Raw genomic sequence first — 27,131 nt, 5'->3', positions numbered from 1 at the left:
TGCTTTGTGAAATCGATGTTTTAATCCCGTAAACTATTGCCGAAGAAAGAGAGTCATTCCAAGGAGATCAAAGAAATAGCAGCAGCACTATTATAGAGCAGACATTCCAAAAACAGTGTCGAAAGTAGTTTGACATTAAACAGTAACTAGGTTAAATTACAAATACCACTAAGTATTTACAACGCAGTCCAACTTTAACAAAAATGCAGTGTACCTGTAACTGGATGTAGACAGAAAATAAGTGTTAACTTCTCTGTTGAATCTAACGTTTTCTCTTTTACGAGAGGGTTATTATCTGTTGAGATGAGTGTTACACATTTAGTTCCTTATGCTTTCAAACATTTCGCAGATTTAATCATGAGGGCCCTATTTCATAGAGCTGCTGAGCACAACAATTTGCTTAGCATGGAATTTCTTCCTTGATAAAAACATAATTACCAACCAAATTTCAATTGTTTGCAAATTGCTTGTTACTGGCCAGCTGTTGTTTGCTTATCCTGAAAATCACGTGGAAATTTGGGTGGTAATCCTGTTTTATATCAAGGCAAAAATGTCATGCTGAGCAATTTTGTTTGCTTAGAAGCTCTATGAAATTGGGCCCTTTTTTATAGAAATGTTTTACTATATTATTTATCAACCAAATAACTAAATTTCAACAGCTTATCCACTTCCCGAGTAGTTTTCAATAAAAACAGCATTGTTAGATTGAATTACATTATCATCATAATTTGTTTGGGCGGACTTACAAATTCCATACAACCAACCCCCAAACCCCCTGCTCCCACACACACAATTTTATGCCAAATTCACACTGTACTTGAAGACCACCAAATTGAAGGGGAAAACATGATCCTCAGGTTACTAATCCATGAATATTGCTTTTGATGAAAACACCTAAAGGGCAGAAATTAGGGAAAAGATCGTCCAAAACGCAATTTCACGAACTTCACTTTGCTTGTGGGCCAAGCTGCTACTTAAGCCCATTACATGCCCAATTCAAACCCTACCGCGTCGGTGTACTTTTTTCAAATTCTACAATAACAAATGAAAATATACTATGCTTACCGAGTCCAAAATAGGAGAAAATACACCTTGGAAATGCCAAGTAGAAACTAGAACTTGATGATGAGAGAGCACAGTGTGCAGTGTTCCTCCTTCGCTGCCCAGGCTGATATCTGAATATTATTATGTACATGTACTGAATGCGTGACTCCACCACCAAGGATTAAGAGACTGTTTACTTGTAGTACGAAAGACTTTTCAGAAAATAAAAAAAATCCAGGGGTGCTATAAAACAGCTTTGTGTGTATACAATGCAAATGATCGGGAAACGCCCATCACTTTTAGTTTAAAAACGAGAGGTGAAAAAGTACTATTCAATGGAAACATTTATGTTTTTTACTAATGGAGTAAACTTCAAGTTTTATCAGAAATGGGACTCATTTTTGATCTTAGGCCAAGGTTAACTTGCTTTTATTGTTAATACTATTGTATATTGTATTTGTCATGTAAGAACTGTTTGTACGAATATTGAAACAAGAGACAGTGGAAAATAAATAAGAATCCCTGGGATTATAAAAAAAAAATAAAAAAAAATAAAAAAAAAACAGCTTTAGGAGGAAAAGTAAACAGAAAAGGGCACTTAACTTGAAACCATAAATGAACTATCTTGAATATTATGCAATCGTTCACACGCCGTATGTACTAAAGTTGGTCTAACTCAACTTGGACCGGTTTGGGTTCAACTTTTGTGCGTCTGAACGCAAAAATAGTTAGACCGGATGGGTCTAAACCCAAAAACTTAAACCGTCCAGCGGGTCGGTCTAAGTCTATGCCAGTTCGGGTTCGTGGTACGGTTGGCTTGTGTGTTAAGCGCTCGCCTCTCACCAAGGTGACCCCGGTTCGAGTCCCGGCCAGGCCCGTTATGTGAATTTAGTTGTGCGTTGGTTCTCTGCAGTACGCTTTCTGAACAAATTTAAACAGCGGCTTCAGGAGAATCTCAATATTTTAACTATTACACTTTTTTTGGCAAACAGACATCGTAGATACCGATTTATAACCACTTTACGCTTAAAATTTGCATTTGGTAATAAATAATTCAAGTAAAAAATGCACCTCTCTGCGCGGCTTTTTTAGCCCAGAGGCAAAAACGGCTTATCTATTATAATAACCCCTTGACGCAAGTGACGATTTTCCCCTCATCTTGGGTTTGAACAAAGTTCTCCATCTTTGTCCAACTGAGGGCGCTATTTTATAGCCGACACTGACATCACGATTCCTTTGTCGCGCCGATTTGTTTGACCTCACAATTTTCAGAATTTTGGCTTGGAGTGTTTCGGGGAAAGACCATTTTTACCATGTTTTAACGTGAGGTACGAGACTCGTTTTATGTTTTTTCCGTTTTCCGTGGAAACAGAAATACTCTTTACTTCTGAGCATTCTGTATAGCCGCTGTTTATGCATTATACTTCCGTTTTGTATGGTACAATACGTTAAATATTTTGACAATATTGTAATATTCCTGTGTTAGTATTTTTAAGATTCAGTCTTGAAGTTTACTTTTCTTTAACCTGTGACTGCACTTTTAAAGACCACGTGTTTCCCTCTGACCTAACTTTGATAGAAGAACTGTATTTTTGAATTAAATAAATGTTGGTTTAAGCATGCAGCTTTGCTTTGGCATTGTGTTTTAGTTTTGGTTTTTCAGTTTATAGTTCTTGGTTTAGGTTTCACTTGGTTCTCTGAGGTTTCAAACAGTGTTCATGTTAAGGTTTAGATCCCAAGTCCATCTATTTCGGTCAGAGGTTGTCATTGTTTTATGTGACCCACTCCACAGGCACGGCACAGGGGACTGACTCGGGTACCCAAACACATATACTTTTAATAGTCACTGCATTCATCCAATGATATCATTGTATCCAATGGAGACACTGGATCTGAGTAGCAGGTACCTGTCTTTATCCCTGCAGGTAAAGAGATGGGCCCAGTCCAGTGAAATACCTGCTTCCGTAAGCCCGTAAGCGCCAATTCTTTCCAGAGCCATAAAACCAATTTCATGAAATTGTTTACCCGTAAGCACTAGTTTCTTACATGAAAATGACAGATCAATTAAAGACAACAACTCAGTAGTTTTTACTGTAAGTGTCTTTTTAATCAGTATTGATGAAATAAATATACCATTAATAGGCCTAATTCTTCTCATTAATATTTTCTTCTCAACCAGTTCTATGGTGTCTTTTATTCGCCATATTTGCTCTTAATTCGTTAATTGTTTTCTTTCTTTAAATTCACCAGGTACTGAATGCCAAGTTGAATTTGAACAAAAACAAAACGCTTAGCTGTAATAACAGTACATTATTTTATGGTTATCCCCTTTGCTCTCCAAATCCGGGACGGAACCCTCGCGGTACTTGTCGAAGTCTATGAAATCGTCCTCCCCATCCCACTTGAACCATTCCTCGTGTACCCTCATGCCCAAGACCCGCTGACAAGTGTTGTGCTTTCGGAAGAGAAAGAACGGTTCTTCTGAAGGGAGAACTATGGGCGTGGTCACGTCGCCATCCTCCCTGCAGCAGAAGTAGATCTTTGTGTTGTGGTCGTAGACGCCCTCTGGCATAACACCGCCGTGTTTGTTTTTATTGAAGAGGTTCTGGTCGTCCCATTTGATCCAGCCTTCGTTGAAGCCTATCAGATAATAAAACAAAGAAACACAATTAATGACAGGTTTGAGTTGCGGTGGTTCTGAAACAAGAACAGTATAGGTTTCAACTCGACAATCGATTACATTGTGTTTAACTGCATATCTTACCATATCGTGTTCCACCATGCAAAGTTTACTATTCTACTTGAGTTTTCAAATGTTTATCTTTTATTTCTTCCATTAAATGAAACACACTGAATAATCACCGTAGTCCATCGAGTGTGGGTTCGAATCCCCAGCCGTGACACTTGTGTCCTTAAGCAAGACACTTTGAAGCCATTGCTTCGTCCTTCGCTGGGACGTAAAGCCGTTGGTTCCATGTGTTGTAAACGCATGTAAATAACCCAGTGCACTTTAATATCGAAAAGAGAAGGGGTTCTCCCCGGTGTTCTTGGCTGTGGCTGCTGTATGCACCGTAGCACCTTCGAAAACCCTTAGGTGCTAAATAATAGGGTCTCAGAATTCATCACGGCAATAAAATTTATCTCTGAAAGTTTGTTTATACTCAGCGCCTTGAGTACCTTGTTGTGTAGATACGTGCGTTTTTTTTTTGTTTTTTTTTTACAACATCATTTTCACAGATTAGGTGCGTTTAAATTGAATTACTTGGGACATCAAACTTAATAATGGGTGTCGAGATTTTAATCTGTCTTGGGAAGCCAGCAGCCCTACTAGGGAGTGTATGGTCAACTGTTTGTAAAATGATTTTTACATGAAGATACCAGGTGTGAGTTGTCAGGTGAAATAGATGTCAGCTGATTTTATATTTGTGTACAACGCTTTGAGGCTTTGCATAAGGCGCTTATAAATGTTTCTTTATTATTTATTTATTTTTGAGAGTATATATCCTTTGCTATTATGTTGTGTGAAGTTTGCGTGGCTTTCAGTGAAACAACGACACAAGATTGGGATGGTCTCACCCTTGTTAGGACAGTATTCCCCTTTCTTCATGATGCAGTAGTTTCCTTTCTCCCACTCAGGGTCAAGCGCGGACGTCTGGTAGTCCGTCTTTACGCAGAAGTTTTGCTGCATGTTATTGTGATAGTACGGGCCGAGAAGATGCAGGGGATCCGACCATTGATTGTTCGGAAATGTGTCTTGTGTGTCGTGGTACCTGTATCCCGTCTTCCAGTTGTAGTGGTTGTACGGGCATAGGGACACTGGCTTAGGGAGAGCGTAGGTTCCTTTGGGCCAAGCAATGTGGGGTTTGATCGGTGTGGTGGGTGGGGCTTCTGTGGGTGGTTTTGGGGGAGCCGTGTGAGCATCAGTAGGTGGTTGTTGGGGAGCCGTGGGAGCCTCTGTGTGTGGTTTTGGGGGAGCAGTGGGGGCCTCTGTGGGTGGTTTAGGAGTCGTGTGTGGGGCCTCAGTGAGTAGTTTGTGGGTTGTCATAGGAGCCTCTGTGTGTGGTTTTGGGGGAGCAGTGGGAGCCTCTGTGGGTGGTTTGGGGGGAATTGTCGGTGGAACCTTAGTTGGGAGCTTGCCAGGGGTTGTCGGTGGAGCTTTTGTTGGGATACTCCCCGAGGTCGTCATGTACAACTCTGTTGACTGACCCGTCCCCAGGATGCAAAGCCAGGCGGCAACGGCCAAGTATACACCCACACGAACCTGCATTATGCTGTTTGATACAATAAACAAGACACATAGTTAAGCACTTGTAAAGTATAGTGAACCGTGGTTATTTCCAAGTCCTCAAGTATCACAAAATGTACCCTTCTCAAGAAAAATTCTTGAGGCATTCTGTGGTATCGTTTATGATTATTATATACCGAATCTTCCTGTCAATGTAAGAATGTTTCAGCAAAGGGTACCGCAAGGTTTCAACGGATTTGAAGTTTGCATCGGGGATAAATAATATTTCTTAGAATATACGATACCCTTTTCAGTATGAAACGTCTTCAACAACCACTTTAAGGCACTGGACAAGTTTGGTACTCAAACTTACTCAAAATCAATGTTAGCATAAAAACTTACTTTTGGTAACGAGAAAAAGAGACGTGTTGATAATATACGCCATTGTGAGATTAACTTCACTTTAAAGTAAAATAATTTTGAAAAAAGGTAATTTCTCACTTAAATAATTATTGAAAACATTCAGGCCTGAAGCCTTTTATTAGGAATTCCAATCTGAATCAAACTAGTGCAAAGAACAGTGGTTTTTCTCCGTTCATTATTCTCTTGCAACTTCGAAGACCAATTGAGCAAAACATTTCCCATCAGGTTGGTTATTTTGATGCAAATGTTGAGATACACCACAAGTGAGAATACTGATCTTTGACAATTTATACCAAAGGTGTCTAGTGCCTGTATTATGAAATTATTTTGTTAACTAAAAAAAAATCCAATCTGTACACACCTACCTGTATTCCCTGCGACGTGTCTCAATTTGAACGCACCTTTCATCAGCCAGCTAGCCACTTCGTGAACTGAGGATAAAATTTAATGCAGAACAAGTTTGTACAACATCACTTTGATAATCACACGAGTTATTTCATCTAAAACGCATTCCTTGACAATGGACGTATAAAGTAATCAGTAAAATGTCGATCAATGACTTACTAATTAATTTGATAGCTTTATATTTTAACCCCTTTTTTCCCTTATCGTGATGACATTATTTTTTTAGTAATCTTGATTGAGGGATTACATTGGGAATAATGAAAAAAAAAACATAAAAAAAAACGTTTAGCATCCCTCTCCCCTTTATGGCCGACACATTTTTAAAGACAACTGGCCGGGCTATTTTGTTGTTTTTCTTGGATCGATAAAAAAACCAAAACAAAACCGAGATGGCCTCTAGCCTATACGAAAGGAAGCAGATGGGGACGCTAAACATTTTTTTTTTTTTAGTTGGCTTCATCAGTTTGAAACAGCAGGTTGTCATTCTCACTGTTCCAGAGTGCCATATATACTGGGTCAACGCGGTTACTTATTATTTTTATTTTGGGTCGATCGACGGAGTGGGCTAGATTTGAGTCTGAAGTTATCTTGACATTTGTGATGGATTTGGCATGTGTCTGAGGCCCGTGCCAGCTGTCCATGGTCGTGTCACCATACCCCCCCCCCCCCCTCTTATCAAGTGCAGACGTAACACATTCCACGTCCACACTTTATACGGGAGAGGGGGTAGTGACACGACTATGAGGAACAGCCGAAACGAGCTTAGCCTGAACTTCTGACTTCACACTTCGAGACCCGTGAATCAGGCCAGGTAGTGGCCTCCAGCCTTGGTCAATCCCCGTGGAGATATGCAGTCAAATCCTACATACATGTAGAACAACATTACACGCACTGTACATAATACACAGTTCACACAGCATGGAGACGACCCGAAAGAAAGCTTTCAATTCTGTGTTTTGGTTGGTCCAAGGTGATGTTGGTTTAGCTGCACCCACATCACCGCAGACCAATCAAAACACTATGTCACTGCAGGTTTATCCAATTAAGTAATGTATGCAATGAAATCGCTGGTTCTGAAAAGCAAGTACCTTTCTACCATTCTATAAATGATATCATGCCATAAACGGGGGCAGTGGGTCGGACTACCCTAGACTGGTAGACATTCAAATTCTACGCACACGTTGACATAACAAGCATCATCATATCATTTTGGATGTACATGCACTGTAATTATTTACGTTGTATCAATGAAATCGCTGGTTCTGTGAAACTCTAACTCTATCCGCAAGAGGGTCACAATGAAAGCCAATTGGAGTGCGTTTTGGCAACCCCAACCAGAAACATTGGTCATCGGTTGAGCGATTTCGCGTGTTCGGTTGAACCGCGGTGACGATGCTGTTCAGACCAACCGGTAACCAACTTGTTGATTCGGTTGGGCTTGGTTGGAGTCGCCAAAACGCAATCCTGGTTTCACAGAACCAGCGATATCATTGATACAACGTAAATAATTACAGTGCATGTACATCCAAAATGATATGATGATGCTTGTTATGTCAACGTGTGCGTAGAATTTGAATGCGAACATAAATGCGAGATCAACGGTAACATCCGTACCACGTGACCGTCAGATATTGATGCAGACTTGAGGCCGTGGCCACTCTCTGGCATAGCTGACGAGCCTCGAAGTGTGACGTCATATGTTCAGACTATTGGTATCCCCATGTTCCCCTACTTAAACGCACCTTTTCCCTTTTATATAGTTATATGAAGTATACCCCCATATTAAAACCATTTAAAGAATTCATGAGATTCCAAGCAGATAATGAATACACAAGTATGGTGACACCATAGGAATGAACTGTTCGGTTTGGGTGTATTCAGACGATTTTACCCATACCAAATAAAGCGCTGGTAATGTGTCCACCGTACCTCAAAATGGCTTATAGAGGGGGTGGGGGTGGGGGGGGGGGGGTAACCATTATGCCCCATGTCCATCACCAATATCAAGCTCGGTAGCGTCTACACTGGGTCCATGTCTTGAATCCGCAAGGATATGAGCCTCGAAGTTGACGTCAGAAACTGAAGAGCCTAAATTTATCAAATCTCCTAAAAATATTAAATCTATTAAATGCATGACCCCAAAAACATAATTTCAAAAGTAAGTATACTTGGGTTTACACATAAACTATAATTAGCTCGGCATATGAATCATATAAAGTGTGGTGCAACCGTTAGATAACTCTTTGATTATTACCATGGTGTAGTGCGCCCTCTCTTGGTCTTCTGCCAGATTGCTTAAAGTCTACGCTAAACAGCACATTATGGGGAAGTAGAGCTTTCCGGACATTAAACTTGAAAGAAAACACGAATTTAAAACTCTTTCTTGCACATTTTTTTTTATTAAGTTAATGGAAACATCAATGTCTTGAAATAATATTGTATTTGTTCGGTTCAACAAAATGTGTGTCACAACTCCTTTAGGAATGAGCAGTTACTTTTACGAACAACGCTATTGAAAACCCCCTCCCTCACCAATTTGTTTTTAATTAGAGAGGGATGAACTCAAAAATGTTATCAATCGTTTTATCACGTAATTTCATAGCATAGCAAACATGATTAAACTTCTTAACAATCAACTAGACATTAAGGCAAACTTATGATTCCTTTTTTTTTTTAATTAACTAGTTTTGATTTCTCCAATAGACCCCACTGATGACATTATGGTTTCTTTGTACGTTGCAACCCTTGATGAAGGCATGTGCCATTATTTATGACCGTTTGTTTATTTCGGCAGTTTCTCAAAAGTGCAATAACCTGAGTCCTCGATATCCTATAGACTGGATTTTGCCACATAAATCGAAGGGGGATCTCTTATTGAGCTGGAATCTTTTATTTATATTTAGAGGGTGTGTCAGTGAAATGGAAAATTTTTGCATTGGGACTGGGGCTGACACGCCTATAGTGTTGTAACTGGGCACTGCCTTTTCGATAGATAAGCACCAGAACTAACGGTTTCCAGTTTGTCTGTAAACAAACACTGACGTCATCAACATGATCCAATTTCATAGCAGCTGCCCGAGGTCAAATATTAGCTTTAAACACAACACAGGCATGCGTTCCAGAAGTGTTACCAGCTAAGAAAAGCTACAATTTCACATGTAGAGCAAGAATGTGACTGATATCCTGGGTATTTATTGTTGCTTGAACCTTTAAAGCAATTTTCTGCTTAATTGGTTTGGTGGCTACCTTTTGTAGAACACAACACGATGTCCACAGATTTACGGTAAACTTTACACGGTTTAAAGATTATGATGGTAGAAAGCTTCCCTTAAAATTTTACTTGCTGAAGTGCTGTAGTTTTTGAGTAATGAGTAATACAATGATGAAAATAATTTTCACAGACGTAAAAACATTATTTTAACAGACGTATTTACCAGTATTGGTATTTGGGAAGCTTTCTACCACACTTTTCTTCAAGCCGTGTAATGTAAATCTGTGGACATTGTTTTTTGTTCTTCTTTTTTTCCTATACACAAATAACCAAAACTCTCCAAGCAACTCTATGAAATTGGGTCAATTCATGTAGGTCCATTATTAGTAATAGTAGCAATACATGAGTTTATGGTTGTCGCCAAAGCTGTCAAGATCCGGGACTTCCCCTTCCACATACTTGGTGAGATCGATGAGGTCATCCTCTCCATCCCATCTGAACCACTCCTCCAACATGATCATCCTCTCAACGCTCTGGCAATGACCGTTCTTCCTGAAGAGGAAGAAAGGATCGTCGACTGGGAGAACCAGGGGCGTGGCCGCGTCTCCGTCGCTGCGGCAACAGAAGTAGATCTTCGTGTTGTGGTCGTAGACACCCTCGGGCAGCTCGCCCCCGTGGTCGTTCTGATTGGCGAGGTTCTGGTCGTCCCATTTGATCCAACCTTCGCTGAAATCTGAGAAAGAGGGTGAGAGAATAAAGTGAATCCGTACCCGGAAAATATTAGAGAGGTTTCGCAAGCGTGCGGATACAGATACAGATAGATACGGATATGAAAACCATGTCCGTACACGTTAGCCGCGTGTTGTATTTTGTTTCGCAAATTAGGTATGTTTCACTTGAGTGCGCTCGCATTCATGACGAGTGTTTGTCTGACAAACATAACCTACTGAGACCCCGTATGTTATACACGGCATTTTCTCATCGTTTTGCTTGCAAATGACTTACACTTTTCTATCTATCTCAAGCACGGTATACCAATGAAAGCAATTCCGTGGGAAATGTCTGGGGCAAAAAATACAGCTAAAAGGCTGCAAAGCAGTGTCTGTTTTTTGGATGTCAGATTCGTTTTCGGATCCGTTATTCTGATGTCGTACATTGATTCGTGTTTAGTTACTAAAATATAAACTAATCAATGAGATTGAAATGGAAATTCTTACTGAGAAACAGCGAGACCGTTCGTATAACTTACCAGTAGGACAAAAGTTTCCCTTCTTAAAGATACAGTACTCTCCCTTGCCCCACTCTGGGTCAGTGTCTGCCGTCTGGTAGTCCGTCTTCACGCAGAAATTCTGCTGTACGTTGTTCTTGTAGTACGGTCCCCTCAGATCGAGTGGGTTGGACCACCCGTTGTTAGCAAACAGGTCCTGGGTATCGTGCCACCTTCTGCCGGTCTTCCAGTAGTAATGGGTGTTCTGGCAGCCGACGTCGGGCATTGGCAGGGCGTAGGTGCCCTTGGGCCAGACGCTGGGAGTTGTTGCCCCGGATGCGGAGTGGCAAAGAGCGGTGGCAAGGAGGAGGAATAGGCACAAGTAAAGCGCCATAGTTGCTTCTTCTGGTGTAAGGGCAATTTGAATTGATAGTAACGTTTAGTGATGTTTGAAGTTTTGAAAGGTTTGGATCATACGAAAAAATAGTATATATATGATTTGAAATTTTTCACGGTGGAAGTATAAATAATAAAAGGTTTGCCGTCGTTCTGAAAGTACCGATGGTTGACAATCAACAGCATCATTTCCTGAAGACAATCAGGGCAAACTGATTTAAACATTGAGTCTTTAACCGCCGATTTTTGTTTATAGAACCAACACTCCCTCAGAAGAGATATTCACATCGTATTACCGCGAACCTCTCTTAGAAAAAAATTATAGTGGTGAACTTGCGGGTACAGCCATTTATACAAATCTTTTTTGGGGGAAATGTTGGCTCCAAAGAAGAACCGATGTTGTATCGACGATTCGAACAGCATATTCTGCACTTCTTCATGATAATAACAATCTGCTGAAGACAAGCAGAGTATACTGTTCGAAACGTCGAGACCGCGCCGAATTTCTCAGAACCAACACTTCTCCCCATAGAATTATTGTTAACCAAGTTTACAGCACAGTTTTTCTTTTGATTATATCAAATCTTTTCCCTGGTTTTGAAAACATAATAAGTGATATTGATGTGTTGCTAGTATAAGGAGAAGCACTAAGAATTTAGTACATGGGTATAAGTTCCAAATTAGCTACCGAACTATGAGGCTATTGAAGAATAAGAAGAGCTTAGCAGTTAAATAATAAAAGTAATGGGCCTACCGTGTTGCTGTCCACTAACTTGGTGTAAGACTGGCAGTTTCTCTCGGAAAAGACTGCCACAAAAAGCAGATTTCTGTTTTATATTTTAATTGTGTACAGTATGATTGACATGTAGCCGGACATCAACAATGAATATTACTAAACGTCAAAGTGAGATATCTACGATAAGGCCCTCAGCGACGTGCCCTCAAGGAAGTTTGTTGACGCGAGAGGCGAGCTTGTCAATTATAGGTCTCGTTCCCGTCTCATTCCCCTGTATTGGAAGCGTGCAATATTAACTAATAAGGGAAAGCCATGGAACAGTCCCTCTGCAATATTAGTATGTAACCATACTATTGTTGCAGGGGGGTTAGTGCTCGATATGGGAGCATGGTGTCAATAGTGCCCCCACCCCCTTCCCCCTCAGCCTTCCTTATGAATATTAGACAGCCAGGCGTGACTTGTGACCTCTTCCAATATAACACGTGACGTGTGGACTTTTATCGACTTTTTAAAACACATACGACAACCACGCTGATGATGCGAAGTTTTGCCAGGAATATTAAGTTTATTCTGACAACATTATACACTGCTATACGCTTGTAGAACTCAAAGGAATTGACAGGAAAAGGAAGGGGGTTTGACAGTTATATATATTTGTATATAGTTACTTGTTCTTCAATTGCGGTAGAAACCTCAAAACTTGTAGTTGTTGACAAAGTGTTGGAAGTTTATTACTTTTTGTTGGTGACCAACCATCAGGTGATTAGAACCTATCGGTTTTAAGAAGTTTAAGCACGATTCGTTCAAGTTCCGAATGAAATACCGTCTCAGAACAATCTTATACGAATTCTGTGATGGAGATTCTGGGTCTGGATTCAAGACTAATTCGCTCCACATAATTGAGATGCTCTGCCACGAAGGAGTCCACTGGGCTAATTAATTACGGGGAGTGCCATAATCTAGTAATAGTAGCAGTAGTAGAGCTTGTGGTCGTCGTCTCGGCTATCCATAAACGGGACGGAACCGTCGCTGTACTTGGTGAAGTCTACGAAGTCGTCCTCCCCGTCCCACCGGAACCATTCCTCAATCAAGGTCATGCCTTCCACCGCTTGGCACTTGCCGTTTTTCCGAAACAGGTAGAACGGATCCGCTGTAGGGAGGAGTATCGGAACGGTTGGATCGCCGTCCTCGCGACAACAGAAGTAGATCAGGGTGTTGTGATCGTACACGCCGTCAGGGAGCACGCCGCTCGCCTCGTTGCTATTGAGGGCGTCCTGGTCGTCCCATTTGATCCATCCTTCGGCGAAACCTGGAAGGAGAGTAACAATTAAGCCGACATTGTAATATTATCCTTGTAACATTGGTAACTTTCGTTGCATGCAGTGAGAATGGACAGATGAATGCGAGGTCAAAGGCAGCATCCGGTCTGGCAGGTATCTCGCGTTACTCATGAGCCTCGAACGTCAGACGTTCAGGCTATTGTGGCTATCTGTTGTTGCTTCGCGAATTAGTTTGTGGATTTGTATAGTTTTCCAAGCTAAGTTGGCAAAAACTCGGGCTGTGACGTTGCAATAAAGGGAATATGAATAGGTTCTTACCAGATGGGCAGATACCCTTCTTGAATATACAGTATTCCCCCTCGTCCCAGTCCAGGTCACTCTCCGTCACCAAGTTGTCCATCTTACTGCAGAAGTTCTGCTGCACGTTGTTCCGGGCGTACGGACCGGGGAGATGGCACGGATCGGACCATTGGTTGTTCGCCCATAAATCCTGCGTGTCCTGGAACCTCCGGCCGGTCGTCCAGAAAAAGGCAGAGTTGGGACATCCGGATAGGCTATCCGTCATGGGCAGACTGTAGGTGCCGATCGGCCACGTGATGGCGCTCTGGACCACTGGATCTATATGGGACGAAATGATTTTTTTTATCAGACGCTACAATCCCGGCAAAATGCTTGGGCCATCCATTCCTAACGTTATATAAACCATTCCCTTTCCCTGTCCACTTCCCACTGACATAAAACATTGTCTCCCGCATCCCCCATCCCTGCTCAATATTATTAGGGACTTTTCGTTTTCGACGACGGATGGTTCTGCGACGGTAAAGATGACATTTGGCGTCATCTGCGCATGCGTCGGCTTTGAGGACGGTCGTCCCTCAATTTCTACGACAGTACTTGGGATGAATCTTCGTTGTGCTGAAAACGACAACGTTTAGCTGAACAACCGTCGCAGAACCATCCGTCGTCGAAAACGAAAAGTCCCTAAAGACTGTAACGCACAAGACCGGCAATCAGAACCAACATTGAAAGGGGACAAGGGGGCCCAACAAGATATGGCCGGGGTTTAGGTGGCAACATATGTACGGGTGAAGTTTACGCCGACTGCAAGAGTTTTATAATTCTTATTTTACGAAGTTGCACTAAATGGAATATATTGCGTGACAACTTTAACCTCACAAAATGACAATGTTCTTGAGAGTTCAGTTTGCACTTTGAAAAATTTGCAGCAATTAAAAAAAATTGAAAGTATTCCTTTGTTTCAACACCCTTTCAAACTTCAACTTTCAAGTTAATCTCAATTCGTGGAAAGGTTTTTTAAGTAAACTTAGCAAAGATCGCACTATTATTAGATGTGAATGTACTTCATCTGACTGGATGACTATAGTTTCGTTTGTTTTTCTAGAATCATCTCTAACGTACCGGATGACATCTCGGCATTGTGCCAGCTTGGATAGGCCGACATCGCCTCCTTCAAGTGACCCTTCTTCGATGCCAATAGTGCCTCATCACCCTCCGAGCACAGACCCTCCGATACATATCGATCCATCAGCTGCCAATAATCAATACTGAGTACCTCATCGATACCCATCAATCCAACCGCGATGGGTTCGGCGTGGGAACTACTGCCAAGGGTCATGGTTTCCACGAGGTCATCGAAGAGGGCGGGCTCCTCGCTCAGACGCTCCTTGAGACTGTCGACATCAATGGTTGCGTATTTGCCATCGGAGCTGTAACTTGTATCGTCCTTTCAATGAGAACAAGTACACAAGTTCGCATATTATGTAAAAGAAAAAAGTTAATTCTGTGGCTCTTTGGAAACTAGAAAACACAACTCTTAAAACAAGAATATTTTCTTACTGTTGGTTGTACCATCTCCCATTCAAAGATGATGACCATCGCTCATAATATTATGACACCGGATTTTGGGGCTAAATTTAAGGTACAGCCTAGGGGTCAATGGCTTGATATACCTTTTATTAAGGTACATGTAGGGTTACTGTAGGGTTACCGCGTTGGATAACAAGTAATATTTGTTTCAAGATGTGTGGTGCTTCGAAGCGAATTGCCTCTCAAAATGCCTTCAAAGCTGTTGTTTTTCTTACCAGGTAAGTTTGGATTGCCATTCATTTTCAGAGTATTACCAAACGTATACTAAACATGAAAGTTTTTAATAATACTAGCGTAATAATATTTATTATTTAAAAAACGCCTTCCATGTCACAGACATCACAAAGCGCAGTACAATAAAAAAAAGAAAACAATAAAAATACAGAAACTTTTGTAAAACAATTATTTTCAACTTTCTTGTGGCACTTACAAGTTTCCTTGCAAACTGAACCAGTGTAGTATAGTCCGCCTGTGACCGTCTTACAGTTCTGCTGCCGATGTCAACCTGGGCTACGATGTGCTGAAAGGAAACGAGAAACACAAATATATTGTTCAGTGGTTTCATTGATGTCAATCTTTATTGTTTTTATAATAATAATAAAGCCTTTTTACCGCAATTGTTTTGTGTTGTTATCAAGTTGTAATAAGTATTGAAGGCTAGTCTTTGACAATTACCAATAGTGTCCACTGCCTTATAAATTAAAGGCAGTGGACACTATTGGTAATTGTCAAAGACTAGCCTTCACAGTTGGTGTATCTCAACATATGCATAAAATAACAAACCTGTGAAAATTTGAGCTCAATCGATCATCGAACTTGCGAGATGAAAGAAAAAAACACCCCTGTCATACGAAGTTGTGTGCGTTTAGATGGTTGATTTCGAGACCTCAAGTTCTAAATCTGAGGTCTTGAAATCAAATTCGTGGAAAATTACTTCTTTCTCGAAAACTATGACACTTCAGAGGGAGCTGTTTCTTACAATGTTTTATACCATCCATTACTTGTCACCAAGTAAGATTTTATGCTAATAATTATTTTGAGTAATTACCAATAGTGTCCGCTGCCTTTAAATTAGAAGCGGACAGGGTAGATTTGGAATGATCTGGGGTTGAACAATGAAAAATTGACTAGAGACGGTGGGAGTTGAACCAACGACCTCCGGACTAACGTGCCGGATTAAATCGGATGTTATTGGTTCAAATCCCACTCTAATCAGTTTGTCTTTGTTATTCAGCACCAAATCATTTCAAACGTTATCCGGTCAGTTTTAATTGTGGTTTGTTAATCGTTATACTAACAACTTGATGACAAACAAAAACATAATTGGTGTCAAAAAGGCTTACTATTATTAGTATTATTAGTATTTAAAGGGAAGGTATACACGTTTGTTAACCACTCTTAAAATTAATGGCAATAGATGTCTTTGGTTAGAAGCCTACAAAAATATTTTTGGAAGTGTTTAAGTATTTTTGAGACAACAACACATTTCACTTAAAAGAAACGTGGTTATGTCAAAAAGAAATAAGTTATGCCCCCAAAATAAGAAGATGTGAAGCATTACTGCAGTAACGGTTCACACTGTGTCAGGGTATATTCTTCTACGGAAGCCTGTTCGTGCCATGCGATTTCTTTGACATGTGTATGAAATTACAATAATGCTTACAGTTCCCCAAGTATCCAAGAACCTCATGTATTCAACCGGGTCAAAGGTTGCGGGCAGAGCGCATGCGTCTGCCACGAAATCACGCGAGAGTGGAAACCGGTCTGCGAGAGCGAGCTCGTCGACGTATCTGGCCCGACCGAGGTTGCAGACTGTGACGTCATCAAAGAACACGTGATGACCAACATCCGTGGATTGACTGATAGCACTATATCCTATTAAGTTGTAATAAAGTGCAAGGGTTATAATAATGTGAAGTCTGAAAATTAAAGGCTATTTATGTACACTTTTGGTAATTACTCAAATTAGCATAAAACCTTACTCGGTAGCGAGCAACGGGGAGCTGTTGATAGTATACCAAATTGTAAGAAACGAAGCCCTCTGAAGTAACGTAGTTTTTTCAGAAAGAGGTAGGCCTACTTTCTCACTTAAAGGCAGTGGACACTATTGGGAATTACTCTAAATAATTATTATCACAAAACCTTACTTGGTGGCGAGTAATGGGGAGAGGTTGATAGTATAAAACATTGTGAGAAACGGCTCCATCTGAAGCGACGTAGTTTTCGAGAAAGAAGTAATTTTCCGCGAATTTGATTTCGAGACCTCAGATTCAGAATTTGAGGTCTTGAAATCAAGCATCTGAAAGCACACAACTTCGTGTGACAAGGGTGTTTTTTTCTTTCATTATTATCTCGCAACTTTGACGACCAATGGAGCAAAAATTTCCGCAGGTTTGTTATTTTATACATATGTTAAGATACACCAAGTGAGAAGACTGGTCTTTGACAATTACCAATAGTGTCCATCGCCTTTAAATAATAAAAGACCTCTGGCCAGAAGCCTTTTATTCCTGTCTGAAAGCACACGTTTTGTGTACAACAAGGGTGTTTTTTCTTTCATCATTCTTGCAACTTCAATGACCAATTGATTCCAAATTTTCACAGGCTTGATGTTGGGATACACCAAGTGTAAATACTGTCTTTGACATAATACCAAACGTCTTCGGTGCCTTTAAAACAATCAACCATCGACTATTGTACTTAGCGCAATTCCAGAGAAGGATTGACCCCTGCCCCTGCATAGTCATTTGACCATATTTATGTTTAACCATTCTCAGCTCCCTGGAAATGCAGTGCCTGTGCTGCTGCCAATACTAGCTAACCTTGTTTAGAAAACAGTGGGTGGGGAACCTGTCACACCAATGTAAACGTTGTGGACCTTTGGCCGGTAACCGGTTTCTACTAATCAATATTTGTGTGTGCTTAGCAAGTTTGTGTGCTTAGCACGCTTTATTAAATTGGGCCATTGTCTTGATGATAACCCGTGAAAGAAATATTAAAGGAACACGGTGCCTTGGATCGGACGAGTTGGTCTTTGAAAAGCGTTTGTAACCGTTTTTTATAAAATGCATATGATTGGAGAGATATTTTAAAAGTAGAATATAATGATCCACACAAGTATCACTCGAAAATACGTGGTTTTCCTTTTACCACGTAGATTAACACGGTCGGCCATCTATGGGAGTCAAATTTTTGACTCCCATAAATGGCCGACCGTGTTAGTTCGCAAAATAAAAGAAAAAACATGCAATTTAGAGGCACATTTGTGTGGATCATTATATTCTACTTTTAAAATATCTTTCTAATCATCTGCATTTTATAACAAACGATTTCAAACACCTTTCACGGACCAACTCGACCGATCCAAAGGAAACGTGTTCCTTTAAGCTCATGCGTTTCAACGGGTCTCACTTTTTGAGTAAGCACGAGACTTGCACAGTCTGTTGCCCGTTGGGGTCGGTTTCACAAAGAGTTAAGACTATTCCTAACTTAGGACTAGTTCTAGGAGATTTTTAAAAGGCTGGTCCTAAGTTCGGACACGTAACTCGTCCGAGCTCCAGATGAGACTAGTCTTATTAACTCTTTGTGAAATCCAACCAAGTATATTGTGTAAGGACTGTAATAAAACACCCTGGGATATTGACTTCTAAAATGGCGCTTCCAAGATCACTGTGATGTCGTCATGTGAATTTTGTCACTAAAGGGCCCAATTTCATGGCTCTGCTTGCCGCCGACTCTGCTTATACGATCATAATTCTGTGTTTATGTGGCAAGCGCCGAATTTCTGCGCTACATGTGTAAGCGATGAATGCCTATAGTAACGTTGAGTCCACTTTGCGTAGGCCCGAAATTCCCTAAGCACCAATTATATACGGTATACGCAGAACCCTGAAGTTGGGCCCATACGGTTAAAGGTTCCTCTTACTTGAACTCTGCGAAAATTCGAAACCGGCAAAAGCGGCTCCCGAATTCCCTGTGTGAGAGAGAAAAGGAAAAAACAAAGAAATTAATGGGGTTTTTTATATGAAAAAAATAACATTGCACAATAAATACTTTTGAAAATGTTGATGTTGACAGACAGGTGACTTATCTTCTAAACCAATTCGATTCAGATAATGAAGCCATTTTCTGCAATACCGGCATATTAATTTGTTCGATTTAGAATTTTTGGGAACATGAACAGGTGTTTTCGTTTTCTTGTGAAGGAAAATTATCAGCTTGATTATTAGTCAATGATAATCCGCCTGTCGGTGGCCTGAAAATAAGGTAATTATTTACAAAATGTTGACAGACAATGTCTTATCAGCCAAGCGATTATGAGAAATTTAAGTAATTCCACTAGGCATATACATGCAGGCAGGGAGTGGTTGAGATGAGGGAATATTTTATTTTTGGAAGAGTTAAAATATGGACCTCTCGAATTGAGGTCATGCCGCCATCTTATAGAGATGAAACAATGATGAAACAATGGACACCGCACGTCACACTAGGCCCCTTTCGTCTCCATGGCTTCGGCTTCGGTTTAAGTTTAATAGCTCCATGGTTTCACTGAGGCTCCGTCCTCTCGTCTGAAGCCCCGAGCACGTACACAGAGCATGCGCAATAATGTCAAAACAACCGCGGGGCCAAGCTAGCCTGAGACGAATCTGGACCCGAAGCCGTGGTTTCGAAAAGAGTCACAGTGTATGGTTCTCAGAGCGCATAGCTAGGATGGGCCATTGAAAGACTAGACCCAAAACCGGGGGCGGCCTTCTTAAATGACGTCATGACTTTTTGTGTGCATAAGTTCTATATTATTCGTTATCGGTAGACTGCATTGTGAATGCTACTAAGTGTGTGTTCTCAGCAATTACCTAATTGTGAGACGTAGTGTTTTAGTTCGTCTTGGTAGCTTCGGGTTCCTTGGAATATAGTGGTAGACGAAGATGTTACACAGCTCTGTCGCTGTGAAAAGGCCACCTGATCTGGCACTAACTGCCCATCAACGGACACCTGTAACATAAGTGAATATTATTGTAAACAAAATCAGCCGGGATGATTTATTTAACACCCAATAAGGCAAGAGTCTATTTGGGACGTTTCATGTTTTCCCAGATGTACAGGTCAATTTGTGATTTCACTTGATACAGCGGACCAGTCTATGCTGTAAAAAACCCAGCGGTTGCCCCAACCACTCAAATTTTATACAAACAAATGCTTAGTCAGCCAAAGTTGCTAATTGGCATTGTAACGCACTAAGGGTAAGCTAAACATACCCCACTGACCTTTTGTTCTTCATAGGTAAAGTCGAAGATGTGACGTGTAGTCTTCACCCCGGGGTCGATATGACCGGTCCGGGGATCCCCTTCTGGGTTCCCGAAGAGGATATTATATCCAGTACCGAGGGTGGAGAGAGGCCCTGATTGGTCTAGAGGTATCCCCTGGCTTCCGGAGAGTAGGAGAAAAAGTCCTACAATCTGTAGCATGATGGCTCTATAAAACAAAGCGAAAACAAATAGGCCATAGAAAACTACAAATCCCGGTTCGAGACCGGACCGGAGCTTTGCAACTGGGTTCAGAATTCAGCCCCACATTGTTGCGTGGGTTTTGCCTCACACGTCTAAAAACTGAAATGTCTTCATGGTCTTTCACTCAAACAGTTGGTGTGATGTAGGATGCTTTGCCGGCTAATTATCATTCGGATTCAGAAATAATGGTAACGAGGTTTAAAGAATCGACATTCAATTTACTTTTATTTGTGGTGATACCTGACCACGGCAGTTTTATACAGACTGAATGGCTTTGGACTGGCAATGCCAAACAAATATAATTGACAGGGGGTCCTCCGACATAAGAGCTATAGACGGCTCGTTTCCAGATTCTGAAGTAACAGGTTCAAATCCCGCTCTACTAGTAAATTTGTCACTGTTAAAGGCAGTGGACACTATTGGTAATTACTCAAAATAATTATTATCATAAAACCTTTCTTGATTACAAGTAATGGGGAGAGGTTGATGATATAAAACATTGTGAGAAACGGCTCCCTCTGAAGTGCCATAATTTTCGAGAAAGAAGTGATTTTCCACGAAATTGTTTTCGAGACCTCAGATTTGAAATTTGAGGTCTCGAAATCAACCATCTAAACGCACACAACCTCGTGTGACAAGGGTGTTTTTCTTTCATTATTATCTCGCAGTACGATGATCGATTGAGCTCAAATTTTCACCGGTTTTTTATTTTATGCATAATATGTTGAGATACACCAACTGTGAAGGCTATAGTCTTTGATAATTACCAAAAGTGTCCCGTGCTTTGAACCCAATAAGTAATTTTACAATTTGTGCCCAAATCAATTTCCCTTTTAGTTTACGGAAGTACTTGACATCTCAAAGTTAACAAGTCTTACCTTATGGTGTATTCACTGCAGAATGCAGATAAATTTTATTGAAGCATCTATTTAATTATGAAATATTATTTATACTAAATGCAGCAAAGCATAATCTAGTTACAAAGCAGCTTAGCATGATAACATAGTTGTAATTATATAAATTTATTTCAGGATTTAAGCTTGCTTGACGCAGCAATTCACAAGATAAATTATCGGGATTATTTTTTTTATTTTTTTTAGGATGAGACAACATTGGTTTCCCGAAAAGTTCATTCAAGCAAATGTACAATACATGTAGAGAGTTGTTAGTCGACTGCTCTTTCTAGCCTGAACGGCTGACGTCACACATCCCCGTCCATCTTAACCTTTCACCTACATTCATATGGAGACGACCGCAAGTACAAGTGCAGCTGCCAGTCACCTCGGACCATTAAAGACGTAGATATAGGAAGCTTATTGTCACTGTTCGTTTATCCAATGAAATCATTGTATCCAATAGATCACTGGTTCTGAGGCCCTTTTCGACACGACTGGAATTGGTTTTGGATTCGGCGCAGGCCAGCTTGCCCTCGCGGTTGTTTTGACGATTGCGAGTGAGCTTTGCGAATACGCGCCCAGGGTCAGACTAGTGAACTGATACAAAATTGCATTAACAAGGATGCTCACCTGGCGAAACAATTTTCACTTCATATTTATAATCGTTTGCTCAGAAAGGTCCTTAGTGCAATTTATGAATTCGTAAAACTGCTTTTGACTATTCGAGCTCCTGAAATGGGGTTAGGCCTAGTGATCAAGAGTGGTCATCAAAGCATTTGTTCTGCAATCTTAGAAAAAAATTTTTTTCCCCAAACCTATATTATGCAATTTCCATTTTAAGGACCTTTTGATAATGACATATAACTTTCCCATTAATGACCTCATAGTTCTTAACAGACGCAATGTACTTTTTGTCACAAGTAAGATATTTTGTATAATAACTGGGAAGTAGGCCTACACCCTTTTCGTATCAGAAAGCAAAGGGCTGAATGAGATAATGAACAATCATATAAAACCACAGTAGAAAAACCGCACAATATTTAAATCTCGGTTATTACAAAGTGTATGGGATGTCCCCCTGAGTTGATGATTAAGTGCTGTATAATAATCCAAAGTGACGTCACAGGAAACGCTCAGTCATCTATAGGCGCTATAACAAGAGACAACGGAAGGGAATTGACAGGTCTGACCTGTCACCGATTAAAGGCACTGAACACCTTTGGTAATTGCCAAAGACCAGTATTCTCACTTGGTGTATCCCCAAATATGCATAAACTAACAAATCTGTGCAAATTTGGACTCAATAATGGTCATCTTGCAAGAGACAATTGAAAGCCTTAAGGCACTGGACACTATTGGTATAAATATTACTCAAAATAATTGTAAGCATACAACTTACTTGGCAACGAGCAATGGATAGTATACATACATTGTGAGAAACGGTCCCTCTGAAGTACCGTAGTTTTTGGGAAAGAGGTAAGTTCTCACTCGATAAACAAAATACTTCATGCCTGAAGCCTTTTATTAGGCATCTGCTGAAAGCGCACAAAAACGCGTTGTGCAAGAAGCTATATGGTGCTTCCTGTATTCATTCTCTTGCAACTTCGATGACTTATTGAGTCTAAATGTTCACATAATATTTGTTTTAAAGCATATAATTATAGAGAATACTGGTCTTTCACAATTATCAAAAAAATGTGTCAATGCCTATCAGCTCCGTGCCAAAAAATGAATGCCCGCTATTCTTTAGACAATGAAACCGCAGTGCATGGTAGACTGAACATTATTTGACGTCTCACTATGAGGTTTAAAGCCATTATACACTTTCGGAACAGAAACAAAAATTAAAAGTTCACAGATTTAAAAATAACTTACAGTGTTTACAGAAGGTAATGGTGAAAGACTTCTCTTGAAATAATAGTCCATGAAATGCTCTACTTTTTGAGAAAACGTTAAAACAATTATCAATTCTCGATGTCGAGAATTGGGGATTTATTGTAAACACATGTCATGACACGGCGAAAACAAAAGTGGGTTTTCCCGTTATTTTCTCCCGATTCCGATGACCGATTGAGCCTAGATTTTCACAGGTTTGTTATTTTATATATAAGTTATGATACACGAAGTGTTGGCCTTTGGACAATACTGTTTACCGAAAGTGTCCAATGGCTGTAAGAATTACGCCATATAATAATCACCCTTGAGCGTACGGCAGGATCCGAGCAAATGTACCTTTGCCTCGCACCCATTTCACATGGAGACTCGCAGTCATTCACACAAACATATTGCGGAGTAAAAGAGACCACTCCATGATGACACAGCATAAATGCACCGTATGCATGCAGACGACAAAAAGAGCAGCTGACAAACATCACTTCGGACCAATCAAAACACAGATATAAAAGTTTATGTAACTGCACGTTTATCCAATGGAATCATTGCATCCAATGAAATCATTGCGTCTGTAAACCAGTGCAATGAAAGACAGGGCACCAGTCTAGGTTTGACCGGTCATCGGCTCATAACAAACCGCAATGATAGTTGTTTTTAATGTAATAACTATTATTATACAATGAGTTTATCACTGTGAGCAATCTCGCAGCTGATAAATCCATGTACCATTTCGAAGAGCTTGCTGAAAATGTCAGTGTTTCATTATAATTAGGTCCTGGCACAGATCCCATAACAAGTGTTTGGGATTATATACAAAGGAATGTTCAACGGAAATTGGCGATCCAGTGCCAAGATTTTTGTTTTGTATTTGTTGGACCTAAACATTTTGTGGTGAGTTTCTAAGAAAATAACTTGTGACACCCAGCAATGTTCTTTGTATGTAGATGCACAAATAATGATGCTCATTATTTTCAGGATTTCTATAATCACTGCTGTTCTTGAAGATACGGTGCAAACTGCAAACAGTGGACTGCCTGTATGAGGCCTATACCGTTGTAAATTCTGTTCAAAGCCCAGTTTTAGTTGTGGCTGACAACCACTAGTTCACAGCTATATTATACGGCGAGTGAAGTTTTGCGTACGGATATCCAAGTTGGAACTCGACGTCTCGAAGCAACTGTCACGACCTTGATGCATGAAGCTCAGACTACCATCAACTTCTACAGTTATCAGTTTAGAAGGGTGCCGAGGAAAAAAAAAACTGTTCGCAGTCTTCAAATGAGCTAGACTCTTCCTCAGCCCCTGTGTACATACTACTGTCTGATATAGAAAACGAAAGAGAAAGACCGACAGGGCTATAGAGTCAAATCCAATTTCTAGGGACATGTCAGGATGTTGAATTTAAACTACCCATGTCTCTGATGACAAACAGTTGGTTTGCTGTACATTTAAAATTCTGAAGCTGAAGGAATTGTTTCATGACTGACGATTCGCAAGGGGTTTATCACCGTCGTGAAGTGCTCACTCCAAGGGTGCCAAGATGACATTTCACGGCATTGGCTTGCTGGTGTTCTCTACCATTCTCTGTGAGTCTTTTGTTGCTCCTGCAGGGGTACATGCTGCGCTGGCAAAGGTAAGAAATCCGTTGCTGTTTTGCAATGCAATTATCGGTACCGTATTGAAGAGGTTGTATACGTTGGTGCTTGGAATCCGATACAATCAAACTAAAGTGAGATTTTCATGAAGCGTTTTTGAGATAATTGCCGAAAATCTGATGCGATTATGTCCACGATTATGTTGTTGTCAGGGGAACGCTTCTCAGATAAAATCTTGGGGTACAAAAAGTGGCTAAGCTTTTTCAATAACAAGTGAAACATTTCTCAAAACGAAACGAGGCAATGGAAGTTTCACTGAAAAGACCTTTCCATCGTTCATAACAATCCGCGCCCTTTGGCATGGACTGCCGAATGTTAGCAAAACATGCAATAAAATGTGTTCACAGAATGTTGTGAACAAATTCATCATTTCCTGCAAATTAATTGACAATTAAATAACATACCTGCCATGATTGGTTGCTCTGTTTTCAAAAAATTCGACATTAGTTGTCAATGTGTATCATTAAAAAAAAGTAGCGATCTGTGCGTTTTTTGTTTTTTTTTGTGTTTTTTTAATGGGGGGATGGGGGGGGGGGGTCTGGCTTTTAACATGGGTTGGCAATACCTAGGCTGTGATGTTGCGATATAGACAGGTCTAGATTCTCAAAATTTGTATGTTTTCAATGAGTAGCCTACATGAATGGCCTACATGAGTTTATAAAAGTACAGCATTCTCATCCGATCCCCGAACCGCTTCCTGCCTTGTAAAATGTTTCTTCCGGCCACAAACCCGGATTTTCGAGAAAAGTTACCACAATTCCACAAGGACTCACGCATTTCCGCTGCAATGTGATTGATACAAAGAAAATCAACATTCTCCTTCTTTTACATTGTTGAGCCTTGTGCCGAAATATTTTCCTGCTCCAAGAGAGATTTTCCCCGCGATGTAAAAAGTTGTAGTTCTTTACCAAGACGAGATTCGCTCGGGTATGAAAGGGGGAGAAGTGGTCGTAGAGAACATGCATTTTAAAGCTCTGTTTTTATGTGACGGGGTGTGTGGGGATAACCCCAACACCAAAAACGAACCACTCATGATGTCGACAAGGACAACGGCTTTTGCTAGTGGTTTATCAATGAGACAGCATAATGCTTTTAAGCTTGTGTATTGATCTCAGTTGCAGCCATTACTTCAGAGACTGTCCATGATACTTTAAAGGCGTTTACTCTTATTTTTTTTAACCGCAGGAGGGCGTCCGAAAATTGACCAACAGTTTAGATACCGTCTTTCCTGACGGTGCAAGTTCACAAGAAAGAGTCGGGAGCCTGAGACCAGCCCTTCCTCTACCCGAACTCGAATCAGACGTGGACCCACACACTCAAGATGGGGACAAGTTAGTTCACACTCTGCCGTCGGTGGCCAGTCGTGGCGACCGCCTGATACGGATGGCCGGTGCATGGTCGCCATCAGAAACCAACCGTAGAAATCAGAAAAACAAGTTGGCCAAGAATCAGATGTGGATTCAATTTCAACAAGACGATAGTGATGACGACGATGGATGTTCGAGCAGCAGTAGCTCGTCAGAGAGTTTTGAAAATCCTCCCGTGTCTTTTGCACGGAGGCGCTTCCCGGGTCGAAAGAGACGCACATCTGGGAGGCGCAGAGTGAATGGAAAGTACGGAAGTGATAGTCGGGCCCCTAACAGAAAGAAGAAGAACCCTTGTAGAAAACATCAACCAAGGGAAACCACAACCCCGGGAAGGGTACCCACCACTCAAATGATCACATCACCAACCACAATGACCTCGACATCATCAACGACCACGGGGATGACAGTGACATCATCGACCACACAAATGGCCATGACAACCCCACCAACAGTGGCGTCTGAGTCCCGGACAGAAGCTCAGTTCATGACGGCATCCACGTCTAGTAAACCGACACGAGAACAGACTACACAAACTGAGTCACAACCGACTACTGTCACGTATCCATCAACAACAGAACAAGTGAAAACTGTTGGTGTTGTGGAACCCGCAAAGTGACGCAGTCCTTTAGTCTTGATTGACAACGTTTATTTTGTTAACACGGTTGCCGATATCGCAACACTTATTACTGGACGGAGAAGATCTGTATCACTCCACAACATCTGCATGAACGAGCCAGATTTGTGGAAACAAATTAATGCCCAGTCAAAAAATTCTATTCTAGACAGATTTGAGAGCCCAAGAACTACACAGTGCAAACAAAATGTCGACTTTACGACTTGAGGTATTGTGGATGACACGATGCCCTGAAATAAATGGTCATTTTTATTTGCCGGGATATTTTGTCAAGACCGATGCTCGGATGTTTGTAAATTACACTGGTCTAGTAGTGGGGGGGGGGGGGGGGGTAGGCCTACTTTTACCACATATACCAAGTGCCT

The 27,131-nt window shown here is 40.9% G+C and overlaps 3 protein-coding genes across 3 annotated transcripts; 1 reads left to right on the top strand and 2 right to left on the bottom strand.

Moving 5' to 3' along the window:
• Positions 1–3,153: 3,153 nt before the first annotated feature.
• Positions 3,154–11,701, bottom strand: LOC117298695. Its single transcript, XM_033782013.1, has 7 exons — positions 11,666–11,701; positions 10,558–10,920; positions 9,711–10,041; positions 7,507–7,561; positions 6,058–6,107; positions 4,621–5,315; positions 3,154–3,684 (listed from the first exon to the last, which is right to left on the bottom strand). Exons 2-7 carry the CDS (start codon positions 10,907–10,909, stop codon positions 3,335–3,337), a joined length of 1,833 nt encoding a protein of 610 aa, XP_033637904.1. The 5' UTR covers positions 10,910–10,920; positions 11,666–11,701; the 3' UTR covers positions 3,154–3,334.
• Positions 11,702–12,606: 905 nt separating this feature from the next.
• LOC117298694 lies at positions 12,607–20,279 on the bottom strand. Its single transcript, XM_033782012.1, has 7 exons — positions 20,079–20,279; positions 19,668–19,806; positions 16,478–16,689; positions 15,245–15,334; positions 14,347–14,671; positions 13,246–13,545; positions 12,607–12,956 (listed from the first exon to the last, which is right to left on the bottom strand). The coding sequence occupies exons 1-7, from the start codon at positions 20,277–20,279 to the stop codon at positions 12,607–12,609; spliced, it is 1,617 nt and encodes a 538-aa protein (XP_033637903.1).
• Positions 20,280–23,987: 3,708 nt separating this feature from the next.
• On the top strand, positions 23,988–27,088 carry LOC117298286 (myosin-G heavy chain-like). The gene is made up of 2 exons (XM_033781441.1): positions 23,988–24,743; positions 25,951–27,088. Exons 1-2 carry the CDS (start codon positions 24,651–24,653, stop codon positions 26,746–26,748), a joined length of 891 nt encoding a protein of 296 aa, XP_033637332.1. The 5' UTR covers positions 23,988–24,650; the 3' UTR covers positions 26,749–27,088.
• The last annotated feature ends 43 nt before the right edge of the window (positions 27,089–27,131 follow it).

Source organism: Asterias rubens, chromosome 13 (genome assembly GCF_902459465.1).
Source record: "Asterias rubens chromosome 13, eAstRub1.3, whole genome shotgun sequence".
Classification (NCBI taxonomy): domain Eukaryota; kingdom Metazoa; phylum Echinodermata; class Asteroidea; order Forcipulatida; family Asteriidae; genus Asterias; species Asterias rubens.
Note: the sequence above shows the minus strand (reverse complement) of the source record. Positions and strands in the feature narration are given on the sequence as shown.

Coding starts and splice junctions, on each gene's coding strand:
- LOC117298286 (XM_033781441.1), top strand. CDS start 24,651: ATGACATTTCACGGCATTGGCTTGCTGGTGTTCTCTACCATTCTCTGT. Junction 24,744..25,950: donor TACATGCTGCGCTGGCAAAG/GTAAGAAATCCG, acceptor TTTTAACCGCAG/GAGGGCGTCCGAAAATTGAC.
- LOC117298695 (XM_033782013.1), bottom strand. CDS start 10,909: ATGGCGCTTTACTTGTGCCTATTCCTCCTCCTTGCCACCGCTCTTTGC. Junction 10,042..10,557: donor GGGAAACTTTTGTCCTACTG/GTAAGTTATACG, acceptor CCTCTTTCTCAG/ATTTCAGCGAAGGTTGGATC. Junction 5,316..6,057: donor ACACGTCGCAGGGAATACAG/GTAGGTGTGTAC, acceptor TGTATCAAACAG/CATAATGCAGGTTCGTGTGG.
- LOC117298694 (XM_033782012.1), bottom strand. CDS start 20,279: ATGCTACAGATTGTAGGACTTTTTCTCCTACTCTCCGGAAGCCAGGGG. Junction 19,807..20,078: donor TTACCTATGAAGAACAAAAG/GTCAGTGGGGTA, acceptor CTTATGTTACAG/GTGTCCGTTGATGGGCAGTT. Junction 13,546..14,346: donor CAATGCCGAGATGTCATCCG/GTACGTTAGAGA, acceptor CGTCCCATATAG/ATCCAGTGGTCCAGAGCGCC.